The sequence below is a fragment of the Mustela putorius genome, unplaced genomic scaffold (assembly GCF_011764305.1).
Source record: "Mustela putorius furo isolate JIRA1106 unplaced genomic scaffold, ASM1176430v1.1 tig00537350_pilon_pilon_pilon, whole genome shotgun sequence".
NCBI classification, from domain to species: domain Eukaryota; kingdom Metazoa; phylum Chordata; class Mammalia; order Carnivora; family Mustelidae; genus Mustela; species Mustela putorius.
This window is the reverse complement of record NW_025422471.1, coordinates 4,155,004-4,177,862: the sequence shown is the minus strand read 5'-3', so window position 1 is coordinate 4,177,862 and position 22,859 is coordinate 4,155,004. Positions and strand designations below refer to the sequence as shown.

At 34.9% G+C, this 22,859-nt stretch overlaps 1 protein-coding gene across 2 annotated transcripts in view; it reads left to right on the top strand.

Annotated features, from left to right (window-relative positions):
• Positions 1–22,451, top strand: part of FAM174A (family with sequence similarity 174 member A) — a 37,897-nt gene extending 15,446 nt beyond the window's left edge. The window contains exons 2-3 of one of the 2 annotated variants that reach the window (XM_013044176.2): positions 7,464–7,598; positions 21,861–22,451. In XM_013044176.2, the coding sequence (XP_012899630.1) occupies positions 7,464–7,598; positions 21,861–21,864 (139 nt within the window). In that variant the 3' untranslated portion in view covers positions 21,865–22,451. Of the gene's footprint in view, positions 1–7,463; positions 7,603–21,860 lie in introns of those variants that run through there. The other variant, XM_013044177.2, reaches the window with a different exon arrangement.
• The last annotated feature ends 408 nt before the right edge of the window (positions 22,452–22,859 follow it).

Genomic DNA, 22,859 nt, shown 5'->3' with positions numbered 1-22,859 from the left:
GTACTGAATTATGGGGAACTGGATGAGAAAAGGGATCGATCAGAGAAAACAACATTGTAGTATTCTAAACATAGATGAATATGCATTTGATTTTTTTTTTCCAAAGTTTTGGGTGTTAGCAGTGAACATTTTACTGGAGATGAACCGTGGCAGGATACCTCGTTGGGAGAGTCTTCTTTTCAGTGCTGCACTTAGTCAGGGTCATGATAGTGACAGAGCTTGATAGCTGATGGGCCAGTAGAGAGGACCGAAGAATAGTTATGAAAACAAGCCAAAGGAATTTTAAAAAAGCACAGTAGCCTGAGAACTTCAACATGGGATCAACAGCTCCTGAGAGCATTGCTGTTTTACGTCAAAGTGGAAAAGCCATAATAATCTTGAGACATCAAAAAGAATAAAATTGACTCATTTATCCTGTATGGTAAGGCAGTGATATCTTTAGCATTGCCTATAGTTACATTCAAATACTAAGAATTTAAAAGAAAGCCAAAAAAAAAAAAGTCCCTTTGGCTTTTGAATGGATAAACTTCAATTATTTAGAGTGTAAATGAAGTGTAACTACATTTTACAACATGGTAATTGTATACCCAAAAGATAAAAATGAAACTACTCGGAACAGGGTGCAGGTTGAATATAGGTGGTTCTAATTTGGATATGAGAATCACCTGGGCTTGACTTAAACATACCAAATGAGTATCTGAGAAGTCTTGGAGTGAGTGCATGTTTAATATGTTTAATTATTCTAGTCTTTTTTTTTTTTTCTGTCCTGAGCCAGAAGGATGTTATCCATATTATGATTTAAAAATTGTGATGAATTGTGGAACACTACATCTGAAGCTAGTGATGTGTTGGCTAATTGAATTTAAATTTTAAAAAATTTTTAAAAAAATGGGCTAGCTCCTATAGGTTTTGCTGTGGTGTGTTTTTGGAGATGATGTTCTTTTCAGGCTTCTCTTATCGCAGGGTAATGATTAACATAATAATTGTAGGTTTTGTTGTTATACATAGAAAACACAATATATATTGTCAATCCATATATTTTAGTTAGTTCATTTAATAGATAGTAGGCATCTGCTTTATGCCATTCCCTGTGTACTGGGGGTATAATGGTGAGCAAAAACACCTGCTCCCATGAAACTAAGTCTAGTAGGAAAGACAAAAAGGTTACACAAAAAAGTATGCAAGTGTATCATTTATAAGTACTTTGAAGGAGATGTACAGGGGTGCTGTGGAAACCAATATTAGGTGTTTATTTGTAACCTAGCCAGGTGGATTAGGGAAAACTTCTCTAAGGAAGCTGGAGCTGAAAGGTGAATAGGCATTAACATGGCAATAGCGTGGTGTGTGGGGTAAAGTGTGAGGCCAATGACAGAGAACACATGGCCATTATAAGGGAACACAAGTTAGAAGTCTTTGTGGCTGGAGTGCAGAAGGTGAAGCAGAATGTAGAGGAAACAGCAAGGTGAGGCTAGCAAGGTAAGTATGAGCCATCCTATGTTGAACTTTATAGGCCATATTACATAATTGTTACTCTTGAACAATAGGAAACCATTGGAGATTTTAGAGGATGGAGGGGAGATTAGTGGGTGACCAGAGCAGATAGAGGTACACAGTTATTAAGCTATATCAAGTCAAGGTGATTGATTATAGCAGTGATGAATACTTTAAGTGAATTTGAATGATTCTCAGGAAGTACAATCAATAGGACTTTGTGACAGCCCCGGAGATAACACTGATCAGACTTCCCTTTAAGAGACCCTGCTGCAGGAAACATAGTTGACTGACAGCCTCCAGCTGTCACAGCTTTGGATCTATCGTTGTATCCATGCCAGGGCCATAACTCTTAGGCCTTTTCCAGCCAGGGACTGAGTGTGGCCAAACCTGGCCATCAGGACTCCTTCCTCTAATGGATAATCTTTCTTTGCCTAAGGACATCCCATTGGCTGGTCAAAACTTTCTCAGAACTGCATTGTAGTCTACTGCTCTTCCTACCCAACTCTTCTTTCTTCCCACTCTCTTTCACAGGCCGCAGGCCTGCATTAACAACGTTCATAGGATCTCCTCTTCTCCTTTTCTCTCCCTCTCTCTTTGGAGACCTTCCCACTAATAAACCTCCTATGATCAATCAGTTTGCCAGGGTTTCCTGCTGTAACTGGGTGACTTAAACAACAAAAATTTTTTACTTCACAGTTTTAGAGGCTAGATAACTGAAATCAAGATATGGGCAGGCTTGCTTCCTTCTGAATGCTGTGAGGGAATGTTCTGGACTGAATGTTTATGTCCTACCACCCACCCCCCAAATTCATATGTAACTGTATTTGAAGACAGGACTTACAAGAAATGATAAAAGTCACATGAGGCCATAAGGGCTGATGCATCTTATAAGAAAAGGAAGAGATACCAGAGCTCTCTCCCTACACACACAAAGAAGAGGTCAAGTCAGCACATGTGAAATGGTGGCTGCCTACAAGCCAAGAGAAGCCTCAGAATGAAACCTGGTACCTTGTTCTTAGACTTTCTAGCCTCCAATATATTGACAAATAAATTTCTGTTGTTTAAGCAGTCAATTTTATGGCATTTTGTTATGGCAGCCTGAGCAGATTAATAAACAAATTTCTGTTCAAATTTCTCTCCTTGGCGTGAAGATGGCCATCTTCTTCTCCACTTGGTATTCTTTCTGTATGTGTGTCTGTCTGAAAACTTTCTTCTTTTTCTTTTTTTCCCCAACATCATACTGGATTAGAACCATTTCTGATGACTTTATATTATCTTAATTGACTGTTAAGACTTTATCTTGAAATAAAGTCATAGTCTGAGGAGCTAGGGGTTGGGATTTCATCATATGAATTTGAATAGTTCAGCCCATAACATAATCTTATTTTTTACTGGTTTCTGCTTCTTGAAGAACTTGAAAAGACAACTGATGGATTGGGTTTTGGCAATGGGGAATGAAGATGAGAGAGGTATCAGATTAAAGTATTTTTATATATATGTATTCAGTTGAGTTGGATTTCTTGATAAATCGTAGACAACTAAAATTGTGGCTCACTAATTTTTATTTGTATTGTGTTATAATGGCAACGTAATTAGTTGCAAAATCATTCTTGATCATTATTTTATTTTCCCATAAATAGCTAAGACAAAACTTTTTTATCAGTTTTTTATCAGTTTATCACTTTTTTTAATCAGTAGTTAAACTTTTAGTTATTAAGAATTATTCTGCTTTATCATAATGCCTCTCAGATAGGAGAATGTGTGTATATAAAATACCCAGTAAATAATATATTCCTCAGTTTAGTTTTGAATGTGTTATAGAAATTAAGGAGTTAAGGAAATTAAGGAATATTACTTAAATCTTTCCATACTTAATACCCTATAGGCTTTCATTTAAAAGAAAGGAAAAAGAATAAAACCAGATGGGCACAGCAAGTTATATTGATCAGTTTTCTCTCTTTCATAGAGTAGTAAAATGAAATGGAGTTTTATTCTGTTGTGTTTATTTTATGTGGCCTCATACATTTTTACATAAAATTTTATCAAGCTTACTTTAGCAGTTCAGCTTTATTTTTATACTGTAGCTTTTACATGCTATTTAAAGAGAAATAATTCTTACCAACCTGAATATAATGGAACATTGAGGAATCTACAACTATATTAGAAAGCTGTTTGAATGATAATGTGATTGTTTGCAGTGGATCTGATCAAGATCATTTACCTGTGCATGCCATGTGATGAGTGAGTATCACTCAGTATTATCAACCATATAGTTATTATCTTTTGCCCTTTTAGTCTTCCATATTTTCCTCTACACATTTATAAAGTCCCTACTTTTTTGTTAAGAGCCAACAAAATTCGTTTTCATACTGCAGTATGCATTTACCATGTGTAATAGAAAAGTGTAATATCTATAATTATATGTGTATAATTGTCAACACACATAGACAAGATTGTCATGAACTTACTGAAAACATTCATTTGTGAGAAAAGAACTATAGCTGTTAAAATTGTCTGAATTTTAAAAGCCCTCTTAAACCTTTGTTTAAAAAAAAGGCACACTGCATATTAAAAAAGAAGAGTAGTCTTTTTACTTAAAATTTCAGTATACTTTTATTATTTTATGTTTGTATTTTATGTTTAATATTTATTATTTTAGGTAGATAGTTCATTGAATCAGCTCAGTAATTTTGAAGATTTACAGATGTTTTTGACCCTCCCTGAGAAAAATCACTGCATATGGATATATTTGATGTTTTTATACTCAAGTTGCTATCACAATCATGTAGCCATCAGTGCCTAGATCTTTGGATTTAGGGAACTTTTTTTTTTTTTTTTTAGAAATTGCATTTCAACTTTAAATTCTATTTAACAATATACAGTTGCTTTTTTTTTACTTGAATTATTCTTGTATGAATTAGTAACATTTACTAAAATACTGACTTCATTTAAATTGAACTGCATTCCCCCACTTACTTGGTGCCTAACAGTGTACTTTCTGTGTATATGAAATAGTTTCTTGTTTTTAAAGAGCTTAGGAAGCTCTTTGTGTTTGGAAGATACTATTTTATATAAATGATTAAAGGGGAGTGCAAGCTAGAATAACAAAGTGCTCAAACCGATACAGTCAAACATTTACACTATACAAAGATAGAAAAAACAGCATTGCTTGCCAGATTAGCCAGTCATTGAAAGATTGGGAATTCATTCAAGAGAGGATGAAGACCTTGGGAGTGGAGAAAAATGTCAGCTGAGATAAAACTGCAATAGTCCGTAAGGTCTATATTTGTATCCTTCTCTTTTTTAAGCCTTGCCAGAGTATCCTGTGACTGGCAATGACTAGGATATTGACAGATTGACTACTTGGTATATATGACCTGGGAGGATCTTATTTTTTTCTGAAAATAAGTCACATGACATTAATTTCTTGTTTACTGAAAATGAGAGAATATTTGAAAAGCCATATATGGTGTAGAAACTTGAGTGGAAACCTGGCAAAAAGGGAAGAGGAGAAATCCTAACTCTGAATATCCTAACTTAGATTGCCAAGTAGCTTTACTCACTCTTGTGTATTAACTTTTTTAACCCAAAGAATGCTTGAATATGTTATTCAGTTATGTGGTTCAAAAGGACTAATAATGAACTGTAATTCCCCAGACCTTTTTATTCCTTCTTCCTGGGTCAGTATTTTTCTTAGTTTTTTTGTGTATTACTTTCAGAAGTAATTCTGTTGTGTTTATTTTATGTGGCCTCATACATTTTTACATAAAATTACATTTTACATTTTTCATAAAATTTTACATAAAATTTTTACATAAAATCACTGGTTGGTACACTGTGGAGCATCAGCCAGATCTGGTTCACTGACCTATTTTTTTAAGACCTATGAACCAAGAATTTTTTTTTTTTACATTTTTGAAGGATTATGAAGAATTAAACTAACAACGAAAGATTAAGGTGACTATGTGTGGCAAGAAGCCATATGTGGTCTTTAAGTCTACAATATTTATATTTGATCTTTTGCAGAAAAAGTTTAGATTTCTGATCTACATAGGGTGTGTGTATGAATGTGTGCACACACACATACATACAAACATGAACACATATATGTACTTGTTAATATATAGCTTATACTTCTTATTGCCATTATTTAAGTCTTAACATTAGTATTAACTGTTATACTGGTTGCATTTGTAGTTTTAAATACTGTACTTGAACCTCTTGTTTCCTGTCCCATCACCTTTGGGTAGACATATAGATAGATCTATAGGCAGTGACAGGTGGAAGCTTTTCTTGGGTTTTATCCAGGCTTAGTATAATTTTCTAAATTTTCACCACTGAGACCAGGTGCTTCACACTCAGAAGCTAGCACAATGCCTGATGCTTAATAAAATTCAAATATCTCTTGAGCAAATGTTTGTGTATATCTGTGTAGTACATGTATGTATGTGTAGGACAGTTTTTCTCCTAGGGGATTCCCATAGTCACATTTGCAGAAACTTGTATAGATTGCTCTTCAGAGTTGGCCCGGTAGTCATGGTATTTGTTATCACACTGTTACATCAAATAAATTGACCCAGAAACATACATTTAAGTAAATTTCCATGTTGTCACTTACTGAAATATCTTCTATTTTGTTCTTTTTTTTTTTTTAAAGATTTTATTTATTTAGTTGACAGACAAGAGATTACAAGCGGGCAGAGAGGCAGGCAGAGAGAGGGGAGGAAGCAGGCTCCCCGCTGAGCAGAGAGCCCGATGCGGGGCTCGATCCCAGGACTCTGAGATTATGACCCGAGCCGAAGGCAGCGGCCTAACCCACTGAGCCACCCAGGCGCCCCTTCTATTTTGTTCTTAATCTCCCATAGATATTTGTGTAAAACATGTTTTCTTGTGTGTGGATTTGAGGTTATTTCATTGGAGGTAACTTGGGCACTAATTATAGGGTAGGATTTGGAGCACTGAGCGAGAATATGATATCACTCAGACCCTGAATGAATATTTAAAGAGCATCTGAATCAGACACTGCTACAGAGTAGTAATAGAGTGGTGAACAAGACATGCATAATTGCCCTCATGGAACTTGGTGGGAGAGAGGCAAATGAACACTCAAATAACCATATACATAAGCAAATATAAATGCAGATTGAGGTGAACACTTTGAAGGAAAAAATCAAGTTATTTGAGTTATCTAGAGCAGTGGTTCTGAAACTTTAACATGCATCTTACTAATGAGAAGTGTGTGTTAAAACATTAAAACATGAGTTTGTGGGCCTCAAGGTCAAAGTTTGTCATTTACTAGGTCTGAGTGGGCATGAGGATTTGCATTTCTAAAAAATTATTAGTTGATAGTGATTCTGCTGATCCAGGAAACCACACTTCAGGAACCACTAGTCGTGGTTTTCAGCACATTGGAAAAACTTGTAGAACTTCAACAAAATATTGATGCTTAGTTCCTTTTCTGTGGAAACTCTGAACTAATTATGTGGAAATAAGGACTAAGTATGAAGCTTTTAAAGATACCCAGGGTGATTCTGATGTGCAGCCAGGTTTTTAAGCTACTTAGTGCAGAATTTGAACATCTATATACATAATAGGTTTCTTAGTGGGGCAGAAAGTACCAAATCCTGCCCAGTAGTAAGAAGGCATGAGAAAGGTAGGGAAGGCTGGAATAGAAGGCTTTCGTTAAGTATGTGGTACCTTAAGGATTTATCTGTCCATACCATAAGCTGCTAGAGAAGAGAATAGGTCAGACAGAAAAAGTGGTACAAGACAAGTAGGATAGATTTTGTTTCATAAATAATCCTAGGTAGTAAATTGTTTCCATTTCCGAAATGCAGTCATTCTGATACTGAGTGCCTCTGATGTCAGCAACCGAGGGATTGTTTTGTAGTTTACAAATCAATATAAAGTAAGGGTCATCAATGCTGTATTCAAATAATTTTTATTGATCAATATATTCCGTTTAATAGGATGAGAAGAAGAAACCGAAAGACGAGGAGATACGGAGTTTTGGACACTAACATAGAAAACATGGAGTTGACACCTTTAGAACAAGATGATGAGGATGAAGATAACACTTTGTTTGATGCCAATCATCCTCGAAGGTAAGTAACTGTTGGGCAGTTTCATTCCATGAATTAGGGAGGCAAATCCTGGATAACTAAATTGAAAAAATAAAGTAAAAGAATACAGTATTTCATTTAGCAGTTTTTATCCCAACAGATTTTATTTGCTTCCATTTCATGATGTTCTTTGTGCTACCCAACCGATAGTTCACATGTATATTGCTTTGCTGAAATAGGCTTAAGTAATAGAATACTATCTAGAAAGAAATCTGTGTTAATAGATCCCCTTGCAGAGCTTTGTCCTTTTAACTGCTACGTATTCAAAGTAATATGTAGTAAGTCTTTTGTGTGTGTGAGAGAGAGGGAGAAAGAAAGATTAGTAAAATTGGTTTTCTTTTTGCATTCTGAAGATATTTTGATTTTAGTATGTGCTCTTTTATTTGTAAATCATACTTTCACTCAAAATTGTGGGACTGATGGTCTGCTAGTTTTGCTGTGGTATCTATTCCCAGATCTGTTCTTGCTGAGCATTAAGACCCTTCCTAAGAGATTTGCATAAGCAAAATTACCTGGTTATAGACTTAGTTTCAAAGCAAATGGAATAAGGAAAGGAGGTAGTAAAGATTCCACTCAGTAGGGAAAGACATGTTGGAATACAAGGGAGACTATTTGGCTAAAGGAAAACTAGAGTCCACAATCAAGTACAAGAAGTACCAGGAGTACAGAAATCTTGGGTTTTTATACACGCAAGGTTGGGAGGATCAGCTCTGGCAGGACATAGGGATATGCAAGCTTTCGTTGTTGTTGTTGTTGTTATTTGTTTGTACTTGAGAGAAATATGTGGAGTTTTACAATTTGCTAAAGAGTTTGGTATTACCCTGCTGTTTTTGGAGAACCATTGGTATCGTTTATTTGGAATGTATGTAATCAGATAATCAGATTTATGTTGTGCAGTAATACTTCTTGTATTAGTGGAAGTTGGTCTAGAAAGATGAAGGATGAAGAGAGACCAGGGAATGTAGGAGGCACATAAAGAAGGAAATGATTTCCATGAGCTATAATTACCTATAGTTCTCTTTTGTTTTGCAGCATGCATCATCAGACATTTCTCCAGTACTTATCCCTCTCTTATGCCCACTTTTCATGAATTTTGTATTCTTTTAAGGAGCGAGACATTAATTAGGGTTACATGAACAAAGTATAAGGTGATATGAGAACTTGTAGTGGTGACATAGAACAAATAACCAAAAACTAATGGTCCAGAGAAGCCTCTTGGATATGATATGTTAATTGAGACCTGAAAAAATGAGTAAAAATTAGCAGAATTAAAAGTGGATATAGGGGTGAGGGTTGGAGAGAGAACAGTAGGTACAAAGTACCAGAAGCCAAAGAGAATATAGAGTATTCGAGGAACTAAAAGAAGTTCAATAGATGCTATATTAATATTTATAAGAATAAAAATTGAGTGAATGAATAGCTTTTGAACTTTAAATGCAAAAATAAGAGTGATGGGTAAGGCAGAACAAAGAATCAAAAGACAGATCATGATCCATGGCAGTCAGTGAGAAGTCACTCAACAGGTTATGAAAAGTCACCTGGAAAATTTTAAGACAGGGAAACAGAATCAAAGTTCTGTTCTGAAGATTGCGTAGATGGAAGAAAAGCAAGACAAGGAGTAAGGCAACCGGGAAGACCGGTTAGATGGTACAAGTTCATGGGGTGACTGGCACAAGTTCATGGGGTATCCAGTATCAAAGCAATAGCAAGAGAAATAGAAAGGAGTAAATTATTAAAGAGACTTTGAAAGGTATTATGAACACAATTTAGTAATTGTGTTTGGGGAGTAGAGGAGGGAGAAATGGCTGTACTAATGGAGAAGCATATTTCAGGGGTAATGATAATTATCAGTGATACCCATGATAATTGATAATGACATCTTCAGATTTTTAGTAGTGTGACCCCATATACTTAAAAAAAAGGCTTAGAAAAAAACTTTAATATAGATATGTTTAAAGTAAGAACAGCAAATAAATGCTGCTTACTTACTCATTTATGCATGCATGCATTCATTCATTCATTCATCTAAGGAATGAATGATGGAGCAGCTATTTATATAGCAGCTGTTGAATGTCTGGCACTGATCTGGCCACTTGGGATACACTACAGTCACAAAATAGAAAAGAAAAAAAAAAATCCTGACTGTGTGACACTTAACTTCTTGTATTGAAAAGGTGAGATTAGGAGATTGACAGTTCATTTTTATTTTCATTTGTCCTTATATATCCTTCTATGTTGATTTTTTCACATAAAAAATGAGAAAAGATCACATATTTATGTATTACTTTAGAAACAATTTGCCTATTTAGGAATAATTTCAGAATTTCAAAAAGTTATAAGAATAAAAATAGTACAAAGAATATCCTGTTGTTCTTAAATCTAGATTTACCGACATTTTACTTTGTTTGTTCTCTTGTGTGCTCTTTTTCTATCTTTTAATACAGATACAGAAGAATGCATATTCCTCATTTTATATTTACCTAATATTCTGATGTTTCCTTATAATTAGATTCAGATTATGCATTCTTACCTGAAATACTGTATAGATCATGATATGTCTTTTTCAGGGTATCCTGTCTGGAGACCCACAGTGCCCTTCTTTCTTTCATTAGCAGTAGTAACTTTGATGCACCTGCTTAAGGTTTTCCCAGTTTCTCTAGTATGTTACTATTTTTTCTCCATTGCAACTAATAAGAGGTTTTAAAATCATGAAAATATTGTTTTTATCAAAATTTTTCCCTAAGTTTAGCAGTCATTAGTCTTGATTCTTGCCTGATCTAATCTTCACTGTGAGAAATGCGAAATAATAATTTTCCAACTTCAACATTTCCTTCATATTTACCAATCAGCGTTGATATTGTAGTGTTCCTTCTGTTTCATTTATCTAACTATTGACATTATGGAGTCATGATCTTTCTCCCTTTTCAGTGGTTTAGAATCCATTCTCTCCTTGCCAGTGAGAGCCTCTTCAAGCTGGCTTCTGTGCCCTTGTGACTTGCTTTCATTTTTTTAAAGCTGTTCCTCACATTCTGGCCTAATAAGATGTTCCAGGTTCATTTTATACCTACCCTGCCCTAGTGGTAGAATTAGCCATTTCTCCAAAGAGCCTTGGTTTCTTTGAGTGGCCAAGTGAGTGCTTCGTTACTAGGGTGTGTCCTTGCTTCTTGGCCCGGCCAGCAGACAGGTCTGTGAAATGTGTGTGTATGTGCACATATACATGTGTGTCCATGCACATGCATACTCACATATGTATGCATACTTTACGTAGTATTACTTCGTGCCTCCCATTCTACCTTGCTGGTCTGTTGCCACTGTGTTCTTGCCTTCTTCCTTTTCCATAGTGGCATTCTCTTTGTTGTCATTAGAGTGACTTCCAATAATCTTTTGGATCCCAACATCAGCATTTATTCATTTACTCAATTCTGTAATAAAACTAATACAGTTTCAAAATTGCTTTTCCTATGGCACTAAAATAAACAAGCCTCCTAAGAAGGTTTAGTATTTGTTTCTTCTCTCTTCACAATCCCATCTTGCCCAAAACTTAGAGTTTATTATTAGATATATAAGTGATTTGGCCCTGTTTCTTCTTCCCTCTTCAGTGTGTTTATCATAGTCATTTGAAATATAATTTAAGTAATTTGAACTTGCTTTCTGCTATAGATTTTTTTCTTCCCCTTCCCATTTTCATTGTCCTTTTTTTAAAGATTTTTTATTTATTTGTCAGAGAGTCATTGTCATTTTAATACAAAAAATACCAACATGCCTCCCAAACTAAAAACTGTACACATTTTTTTGAAGATTATACGTGCACATACACTCAGAGAACTGTCTTTCCCTCTTGTATTCTTTCCTCTCCATTCTCATCATCTTACCTCTTGTATGTAATCACTTTCATTATTTATCTGGTCTCTCTTCCCTGTGGTTCTTTTGATAAAAGTTGATAGAAATATGTATTTCTTAACACTTTTCTTTCTTACACAAGAGCTAGCCTGCAATATATGTTCTTTTATACTTTTTGTTGCACTTTGTGATATCTCCTATAACTCAAGGCTGTATAAGTTTATAGAGATATTTTTCAATTTTAACATCTGCATAATGTCCCATGCTGTGTAGGTACCATGATTTATTCACCCCATTGCCTATGCTTTGACATGTAGGTAATTTTCAATTACTTTGCAATTAAAAGTTATACTTCAGTGAATAACCTTGTGCATATGTATATTTGTATTGTTGCAGGTCATTTTCAGGGTAAATTTCCAGAACTGGGATTATAGGTCAAAAAGGGTGAAAACAGTTTGAACCATGAAAATGAGAGGTGACTATGAGGCATCCCAGTGGACATAGAAAATTGCATAGATTCATTTTTTTCATTAAAAACAATGAAAAACTGCCTGTTTGTCCCCAAATACTTTACTAAGCTATGGGGATATGGTGGTGAACAAAATTAGACAAAATGCCCATCCTCATTTTAGTTAACAATGTAGTAGATATGCATAGACCAGAATAGAGAACAAAGACATCCTCGCTAGACTTGGGATTCCCTTTATTATTTTTGACCTTGCCAAAATCAGGGGTAATGTTCTTTTTCAGGGCACACCTACTTTTGCCTCTTCTACAAGGAGCAATAAGATGGATACTTCAAATATTGAGCAGTTTTCCTCTTGTTCTCCTTTTTTAAATTCTTCACACAATATTAAACATCATTTAAATAACACCTACACTGATTCTAGTCCTCTGCTTCGATTTTTTTTTTTTTTTCATAGTCTGTGCAATTACAGACCTTTTTCTGACTCTCACGGAAAGGTAGACACATTTCTACTACAGTCTCATAGTAGAAAAACAGTCATTTTCTGCTGCTGACTACAGTTTCGTAAAGGTGTGTTAATATTTCTGTTACCATCTGTAACTTAGAGATTATTGTCTGTGATGAGATACATGGTCCAAACTCTGCTACTTTATTTGAAGCTGATTCATTGGGCAAGACTCTCTTTGATCTTCTAATGTTAAAGATTAAACATGCATTATGCCATCACTTTAGTCAACATTTCAAATTTATCCTGTGGGAAAGATACATATAGATCTTATTGTGACTGACTTAAGTAACATTATCAGGGTTAATGCCCTTTGTTTCTCCCGTTAATAAAGGGGGAAAATCAATATTTCTATGGAGATAGAAATATTTTAGGCCCTGAAAGAGGACTTCCACCAAAGACTTCCCAGCAGTCTTATATAAATGGTAGAAGAAACCAGGAGAATGGATGATGATATTGGTAGAGATATCTTTAGAAGGATAAAATCAGAGGACTTACCACTGAGCCCAGGGGAGAGCCTGGACACAGTAGAGTAACAGAATTACACTAGGAGCAATTAAATACTCACTTGCTAGTATCTACTTGAGTACAGGATATACCAGCACTGTACTAGGCTCCTTACATACATTATGGAATCATTGAGACAGTCTTATAAAGTTGTTTCTTTTGGTCTTATTTTAAAGATAAGAAATCTGAGGTTCAGAGAGTTGAAGTAATTGAGGCTTTTCTTCCTGCTGTAATTTAATTCTACTTCTTAAATATTTATTTGATTTATACCTTTATAAAGAGAATAATTATAAATACTCTTCATTCTGTCTTCTATATCAGCTCTTGCTACTACTCTTTATTTTGCAAATGAGGACCCTACAAATGAGGAATGTAGATATTATGATTTGCCTACCTTGCCATCTGCAATGCAGAATCATACTAGTTTACAGTATAACTGCTGGTAATTCTTATGGAATTAGCTCTTACTGATGCTGCCTTCATTGGTTAAGTGCTTTCTAAAATTAGTTCCTCTTTATTTTCCAGGTTCTATCCACAGAATAACAGGAAGCAAGTTATTTCCAGAGAGGCAAATGAATTTCCTTGCCTATAATTTTATCACAGCATAAAACTATCCTTTTGTAGTCAGCTCTTTCTGAGAGGAGTGTTTTTATTGTGGTTTTTAATACATTAGAATTTTAATGATTGTTGTTGGTAGTTAGAATTTGGGGTAATTATTTTCATTGTTTCTTTATATTAGATGGAACCATAAGAAACTGCCAATATATAGTTTAATCTAAATTTCAAGGAAATTTATTATTTCATATAATAGTATGTCACAGATAGGGCTGACTCTGAACACAGTATATCATGGCTCTGACTCCTTTTCTTTGCAATCCCATGGTTCTGCACACCATGTGTTGGCTTCATTTTTAGGCTGATTAATAGGATGGTGCGAGCAGTTCCTATAATTATACCTAGAACGGTAACTTTCAGTGGAAGTTAGGGGCTTGCTCTCTTGTGTACCTTCCTTAAGAATGAGAAGGATTTCCCCAGAAACTCTTAATAGAGCTGTTTTTTTATTTTGTTTGTTTGTTTGTTTTTGCTTTCCATATCATTGGCCATGTGGCCATTTCTAAATTAAAACCTGGGAAGAAAAATGGAAGTACCATGATTAGCTCAGAATTATCATTGTGTTTGAATAGATACCGAGGAGTTAACCACCATTGCCACTATATCTAGCACTTTAAGCATTGAGATTAATTTAATCAAATTGGGAAAATGTAGGAATGTGAAAAAAAAATCATGAACAACTTGGTTAATATAATTTTTCTCAAATTTGCTATTGACATCCTAATTTTGTATATTAGGGTAATTTCTTACGTTTGATTACTTAAACATTTTACACAAAGATTTTATAAAACTAAAAAAACGAATGTCGATTCTTTAACTGTTTTGTTGGGTGTTTCAGCCCTCTTGGATAGAAAAACTAATGAGGAATTAGCATATGCTGACTAAAAATTACCTTCATTTTCTCAAAGAAAAATATTGGAAACAAATACTCATAACCAGTCCCTAAAAGTTTAAATCCATGCTTTACAACACAAAACAACAAATGGGAATAATACTCTTTTGCAATTTTGTTTGATTTCTCCTGAAAAGTAAAATTATTAGTATTTTATGATGATGTACACTATAAGACATTTTAACAGTCTTTGTAGCAGCTTCTAAAAGCTGACACTTACAGGGTGCCTAGGTGGCTCAGTCAGTTGAGCATCTGCCTTCGGCTCAGGTCATGATCCCAGGGTCCTGGGATTTAGTCCCACATCGGGCTCCCTGCTTGGTGGGAAGCCTGATTCTCCCTCTCTCTGTCCAGCTCCCCCTGCTTATGCACATCTGCTCTCTCTGTCAAATAAATGAATAAGATCTTAAAAAAAAAAAACAGAAGCTGACACATACCATCACTTCAAGCCTGTTTTAGTAATTTTTGTCAAGTATATAATTTTTAAAACCCTAAATTTGCTTTTTAGCTACTTTCGTTCTGCTTCATTAAATTTAATACTGTATGTCTTCATTACATTTGTGCTCAGTGTTACTTGACCACAAAATATTTTCTGACAATTAACCTCAGCATATCAGAATTAGAAAGCAGATTTGATGAAAGTATTTAACAAGAAACACTCATTAAGATCTTATTCAAAAAGAATTTCCAATTGGAAAACAGTTCTAATTTCTAAAACACTACTTTCAATCAGAATAAACACTAAGGTTATTCAAAGTAAATGGATTATAGGAATGTGTCAGTTAATGTTTATGTTAGATAAAAATTGGTATTTTAGGAAGTCTAGTGGTGTGTTACTAGTAGGATCATCTGTACTTTTTCTGCTTTAAAGGGTGTTATCCTACATTTGTCATTACTTGAATGATAAAAATAGTAAGTGATAAAAGGTAATAAAAGAGAACTGTAATGTTGTTCCTTTTTGGTATGTTTTACGTTTCTGTGGACATCAAGCCTTAGAAGAAAATTTGCCTTGCTCCATTAATAATTAGACATTGCAATGTGCTTATTAGTTAAGAACATGAATCATTTGCATATTATTTTAACAAATGCTCTGTAACATCAAGTTTTATTTGATAGTGCTATTTTCTCCCTCATTGCCCAATCTAGAGTTGTCCTGTCTAATTCGATAGCTACTGGCCACATGTGGCTCTTGAGCATTTGAAGTATGACTAGTGTGACTGAGGAACTGAAGTTTTAATTTTATTGAATTTCACTATTAATTGCCAGATGTGCCTAGTGGCTGTTGTGTTGGACAAAACAGACCTGGAGCAAAATATGTTTGACTGATCTGGTTCAAATTAATTCAATTAAATGAAAGCTTATCCAACAGTTAAATCACAAGTTTCTTTTTTTTTTCTTTTTTATTATTATAATTTTTTAAAGATTTTATTTATTGGAGAGAGAGAGAAAGCCCAAGCTGGGGGAGAGGGAGAAGGAGAAGCTGGCTCCCCTCTGAGCAGGTAGACTGTTGCGGGGCTCCATCCCAGGACCCCGGGATCATGACCTGAGCCAAACAAAGACAGACAATCGATTGAGCCACCTAGGTGCCCCACAAGTTTCTGTTTGTATAGCACTCGATCCATTTAGTGAAATGTTCACTGCTTTTGTTCAGGATTTATATTCTGTGATTGTTTGGATTGCAGTCTCTCTCTGGTGATATAGATGGATATGGGAGGCAGACCATAACTACTCATGAGGCTGATATGTGTGAATAGGGCTAAAGACAGTACAGGGACAAAGATCTCAAGTTTATGGACAGAAAAGTTATAAACATAGTTAAGTCATTAACCTTTCCCTGTATTCTCAGATAGTGTTCTTTAAAATCCACACTCTATCCATTCTTTAAAATCCTTAGATACCGTATCTTTAAAAGAACTTGAGAGAGAAAACAAAACAAAACAAAAACCCCTGATAGCTCCAAGAATCTAATATTTGCAAAATTTTTTAAGTTAGTAAAGAGTAACAATACTCTTGCCTCCACTAAGACAGTTTTGTTTTGTTCCCGAACCTGATGTGCACTTATTTGTAGCTGTTTTTATAGTTTAAGATTTTCTGAGTTAGCTTTTAAGTTATCCTTGAAAATAGTGTCTTTTCTTTTAATCATTGTATCATTGTATAGTATGAAGGGCAGCACATTCTTGATGTTTGAAAAATACTCAAGCTGAGGTTTCCATAAAATTTATTAATAACTGCAGTTCACTTTACCTCACAGAGAAGCATGGTGATTTTTTTTGTGTGTTAAGAATACTTGGGGCGGGGCGCCTGGGTGGCTCAGCGGGTTAAGCCGCTGCCTTCGGCTCAGGTCATGATCTCAGGGTTCTGGGATCGAGTCCCACATCGGGCTCTCTGCTCAGCAGGGAGCCTGCTTCCCTCTCTCTCTCTGCCTGCCTCTCCATCTACTTGTGATCTCTCTCTGTCAAATAAATAAATAATCTTTAAAAAAAAAAAAAAAAAGAATACTTGGGGCGTCTGGGTGGCTCAGTTGGTTGAAGGACTGCCTTCGGCTCAGGTCATGATCCCGGACTTCCAGGATCGAGTCCCGCATCGGGCTCCCGGCTCTGGGGGGAGTCTGCTTCTCCCTCTGACCTTCTCCTCTCTCATGCTCTCTCTCAGCTCTCAGTCATTCTCTCATGAATAAATAAAAGCTTTAAAAAAAAAAGAATACTTAACATGAGGTCTACCTTCTTAAATTTTTAGGTGTACACTACAGTTTATTAACCATAGGTGCAATGCTGTTGGACAAATCTTTAGAACTTACCCATCTTGCATAACTCAAACTTTATACCCATTGAATAGCAACTCTCCATTTCACTCTCCTCTCAAACGTAAGCAACCACTTAATGTACTCTCTGCTTCTCTATGATGGACTGTTTTTTTTTTTTAAACTACGTTTTTAGTTTTGTCTATTTTAATAAAGAGCATAGAATTACAGAAATTTTTTCTGAATTCAGGAGTTTTTCCAAGTCACAAGAAGTCTGTAGTAGTTAGCTCCTGGTATTGATTCAATGGCTGTTTGATCATAAATAGGCAGTTTTCTTTAACATTTTCTCATGCTTGTCTTATCTTGCTTAGATAACTGCTGTAATTTCAGCCATTGCATCTGTGTTTTAGACAACAAGAGTCTGGGAGGCAAGAACCCATCTCACATCAGGCTCTTTATCAGGAAATCAAAATTTTTCGGAACTTATCCTCTTCTTCCCAACAGTCTTTTACCTGCCTTGCTAACAAAAACAAACAAAAAGATAATATTTTTATTAGCAATCAAAAAGGAGATAGTAAGTGTTGAATATCAGAGAGCTTATAATATGTCACCCTGATTATTCAGAATGTTTTCTGAAGGTTAAATTTGGCACCTGGTAAGAGAAATATTTGATTTTGAAGGCCACTGCATAAAGGTATGAGTTCTAATGAATTGTTCATGAGTAGCAGTTGTGCAGAGCGGTAAGAATAGGAATTTAACATCATAAAGAGATGAGGTTGTTTTGTTTTTGTTTTTGTTTTTGTTTTTTAATACAGTGGGAATTCTGTAAATGGCTGAACAATAGAACATTTGACATCTGATCTAATCCTTAGACTTCAGTGATTAAATCCTCAAGACTGAGTAGCGTTATGGTAAAATAAGGAGCCAAGGAGCCGCATAATATGATTATGTAGACTCAAGTGTATTTTCGTGAGCTTCTGCCATTGACAACTGAATCTCCTTAACTTCAGTCTCCTGAATCTTGGCTCTTCCTTACCAAGTCACCTGACAAGAGCCTGATTGTACTGCATCCCTAAATGCTTTTTCACCTCTTGGGCTCTGTAAAGGTTTCTTTTTTCATCTTGAAAACTTCCATAAAAAGATATGCTTAATCTCTTAGAAACTGTTTTATCCCATTATTATGAAGAAAGACTTACCCAGTAAATAATTGATCAGTGGTACTACAGTTCAGACTTACTTTCTAGGCCACACTTTTTTGTCCTCTAAGTGATTTCCTTGCTGTATTTGTGGCTCTATAATAAGAACAGGGAATTATGGTTATTGTTTTTCTCCTTTATTCTTTTTTGTCATCACCATCTTACCCAGTATCAAGCAGTTTTCCTGACAGATAATAACTCAGTATATGTTCGGTGATTGAATGAATGTCATTTTTTAAAAAATGTGCTTAAGTATTAAACTTAGTAGCACACACAGCCCAATATATTACACACCCTATTTTAAATAAATCAAGGCAGTAAGTATCATGGTTACCTATGCCTGTCTTCACTTGAGACTATCTTTGAAATAGATTTGTCTATACTTGTTCTGCATGTCACTACCATAGAGTGTGGTTGAAGAAGGATGTGATGTTCTTAGAGATTTTCAGATCTTAAATTCTAAGTGGTGAAAAACTTTATTTAACCTGTTAATTTTAGTAGTTATTTCCAACTTAAAAATTATCAACTCAAAATTTAAGCAATATTAATTGAAGATTCTCTATGCCTTTCCCCCACTCCCTTCACTCTAAGGTGATAAAAGTTGCATGGAAGTTTGTACCATTTAATCTAAGATATTATTAATTTTAAGCTGTTACACAAAGAAATAAAAAATAGTTTTATTATGAAATAATATAATATTTTCATGTAATGCAGGAATTGTGCATATTATCTTCTCAATACTTTCACATTCTTCATTGCCTCTAAAGAATTTGGCAGTTGCTTCTGCCTTCACATGCATTTCTTGGTTTGTAATAGCTTCTCAGAACAGAAATTAGAATTTCATCTACCTGGAACATTGGGACCTCTTCTCATTTTTAAAGACATGGTTGTTTCTTGGAAAAATATGGAATTCATACCATTGTTCCAGTAATAAACTTTGGCTTCACCGACAATAAACTATAGCCTACTACTTTCATTTTATGTACATAGACAGTAACTTTTGCTTCAGTGATGATTCACTTTATTATCTTTTTAAAGGCATTCCAAATATTAAACTGATCCCTTGTAAAAATGCTTGATCAACTTTGTGCACATATAGGCAGTGATAACTGTGTAGTAACAATGCTAAGAAGCCTGTCATCAGTTGGAAGATGCATCTCAAAATCAGAGATGTTAAAATATGAACAATGTGTTTTAGAAACTGTGAAATACAGTCTCTCCATACGAGGAGGTAAGCTTACAGTATTGCTAGGTTTTGGGGTGTGAGCCTCTGGTCCTGCCCCTTCTGCCAAAAGAGCATCTTGTTAACAGGTCCACATGGATTAAACTATGTAATCCTGGGTCTGTCCCCAAGTTTCTTTGAGTCTCCAGTCTGTCTTGTACAGTTTTACCTCTCTGGACAGTGGGAACCCTTGGTTATTTTCCTCATGCCATGCTTAGCTCCACATTTTTCAAATTGCTGTGAGAACTCTGAGAAACTGAGTTTAGAGTAGAAAATAAGAGAGTTCACTGAAGAGGTGATATTTGAGTTGTAGTTATTTTTAAAACTAGTGAGTTATTCAAATAAGAGCCTTATGAAAAACGAAAGTTAGATTTCAAGTGAAAGCATTGCTAAGGGATTCCCAGTATGAGGGTGTATGCATGTGGCATGTTGTGAGCCTCTTTAGAACACAGGCTATGTCCTAGGGTCATGGAAAATCAGTCAGATTTGGGGCCAGACCTAGAAGGCCATGTTAAAATATATATATATTAAGGATTTGAATTTTACTATTTGTGAAAATGGTCATAAATCATCAACTGCTTTGGAGCTGAGTGATACCATGAGATACATATTCTAGGAAATGGACCCTGGTAACCTTATGAAAAAATCAGAGGCGGAAATCAACTAAGGTCTAATATCTTGAAGCTGTTTCACCTGTTCACTTGAGAGGTATCAAAGCAGAAGCAAAAGCTAGTTTAGGAGGGGAGGGAAATGAAAAACTGACAAAACAGTAGTACTCAATAGAATGCAGGGAGGACCTCAGTGTCCCCTACCTCCCTCAGGTGGAATGGTGACTAGGTAGGTTGTGTTACAAATGTTGAGTTAAAAAGGTTCAGAGGAGGGGCACCTGGGTGGCTCAGTGGGTTAAGTCTCTGCCTTCGGCTCAGGTTGTGATCTTCTGGTCCTGGGATCGAGTCCCATATCGGGCTCTCTGCTCAGTGGGGAGCCTGCTTTCCCCCCTCTCTCTGTCTGCCTCTCTGCCTACTTGCAATCTCTCTATGTCAAACAAATAATCTTAAAAAAAAAAAAAAAGTTTCAGAGGAAGACCAGGTTTAAGGCTAGAAGATAATGGGTTTAATTCTTGATGGGTTAAAAATATTTCCTACCGGGCATGTAGAGAAAGAACATCTTCTTAGATATTGGTGATCTGCTAGTTTAGTCATGCCAGAAAAATTAGGGAATGGTGGTTCTGCATAGCACAATAATAATAAATTAGAAGAGAGTATTAGTCATTGATATCTCCAACGAATTCTAAATTTTAATGGTGATTATGAAGAAAGATTTATTAAGTTAGTAAGATCCACACACCTTTGCTGTTCTTTTACTCTAAATACTTTTTGTTGTACTACTTTTTACCAGCAGAAGTTTTTTGGAAGCTGTGGTTTAGATTAACAGTACAGCCTGATGTGTAATTAGAATTAAGGTCTATAAAGATGTGATAAAAATAATAACCTCATATTACCATAAACTAGTGAGTAGAGTAAGAAAATAGGCAAACCTGTGGAAAACCTCTATATGGATACATTTTCAAACTGTATTATAAATATTAAAAACATTTTATGGGGCACCTGGGAGCCTTGGCAATTAACTCTCAGTCTCTTGGTTTTGCCTGAGGTCATGATCTCTGTGTTGTGAGGTAGAGCCCCTAGTTGGGCGCTGCTTTCAGTACAGTCTGCTTGGGATTCTCTCTCCCTCTTCCACTGCCTCTCCCCTGTGTGTATGCGCACATGCGCATGTGCTTGCTCTCTCTTTCTCAAATAAACAAATTAAAAAAACACATTTTGTTTGTTTGTTTATTTCAGAATATACTTCCAGGCCTGCAGCTTTGGTTAAATCCCTATTTCTGAGAGTTAAGAAAAAGGATTAGTTAAGAATTTTATTTACAGAAACTATAGAAAAAAATAACTGTATTGTTTACTTAAGTCAATTGAGAATATTATATGAGGTTATCACTTTAGTATAACTAAAATCATTTTTAATTATCTACACTAATTATATATAAAATCCCTGGAAATAATAGAATCATATTTTGAAAGATAGAATCTGATATAATTAATACAGGCAAAATAATCATGTATTTTATGAGTGCCATTCATTATAATTCCCCTAAATATTTTCATTACCTTCCTGCTACTCCAATCCTTTAGGAATATTTTAAAATGTGTCTTAATTTGTTCCAGGATGAGTATTAAAATTTTGTTTTTGTTTTTGTTTTTTTTTTCTTGCAGATAAGAATGTGCCTTTTGATGAGAGGACTTCATCTTTCTACAATGAAGAGCAGAATTTCTATGTTTAAGGAATAAGAAGCCACTTTATCACTGGGGGCGGGAGGGTATTTAAGTTACATATATTATGAAAAACTTTAATTTGTTGCAATAAATACTGTATCATTTTGTTATGTCTGTATGTATAGAAGTGCTCTTAATGGGCTCAGAGTTGTTGGGAGTGAACTGCACTATAATAGAAATCTGTGTGAAAATTACTTTAGAGTAGGGTGTTTTCTGATCAGTTACTGTTTCTTACTTACCATATTATAAACAGTTTTAAATATTAGTTAATGTTGTTTTGTTTTGGGGTGTTTTTTTTTTTAGAGGGTTTGCCCATTAGTTGTTTTTTTTTCCCCATTAATTGTTTTTTGCTGAAACTAATCCCAGCAACAAACTGATGTGTAAAAATAATTTAAAATTTCTTTACAGAGATGTATTCCCCATTTTTGTGGGAAAAAGAAGCCAAGTTTATTACTTTGCATTTGGTTTTTTTAAATATTAATAAATGAATTGTATGCAAAAAATAAATATGATTTAAAATTACTTTTAAAGTGGTACAGACAGAATGTGTTTACAAAATAAATCCAAAGAGTATAGTGTTCTATATTAACAAAAATATTTTATATGGTTTCTAGAAAAATCTTTCAAAAAAAGGTTATTGCACTTAGCAACTTAAGATACCTGCTTTGATTAGATATTTTAGAAAACAGTGAATTTCAAAGCCATTTTATTTACTTATAGTATTATGAAAGATAGAAGTAATAGAATAGCCTTCTAGTAATATATTAAGGTGTGGTAGAGTAAGGAATTAAAGTGTGTAGACTCTGGAGTCAGACAGACCTGAATACAGAGATTGACTTAATAGCTCCAAACAAATTGTTTAACCGTGTTGAGCTTCAATTTTTCACATTCTAAAATTAGAGGGGAATTTACAGGAAAAGCATGGGTTACAAATTTAGT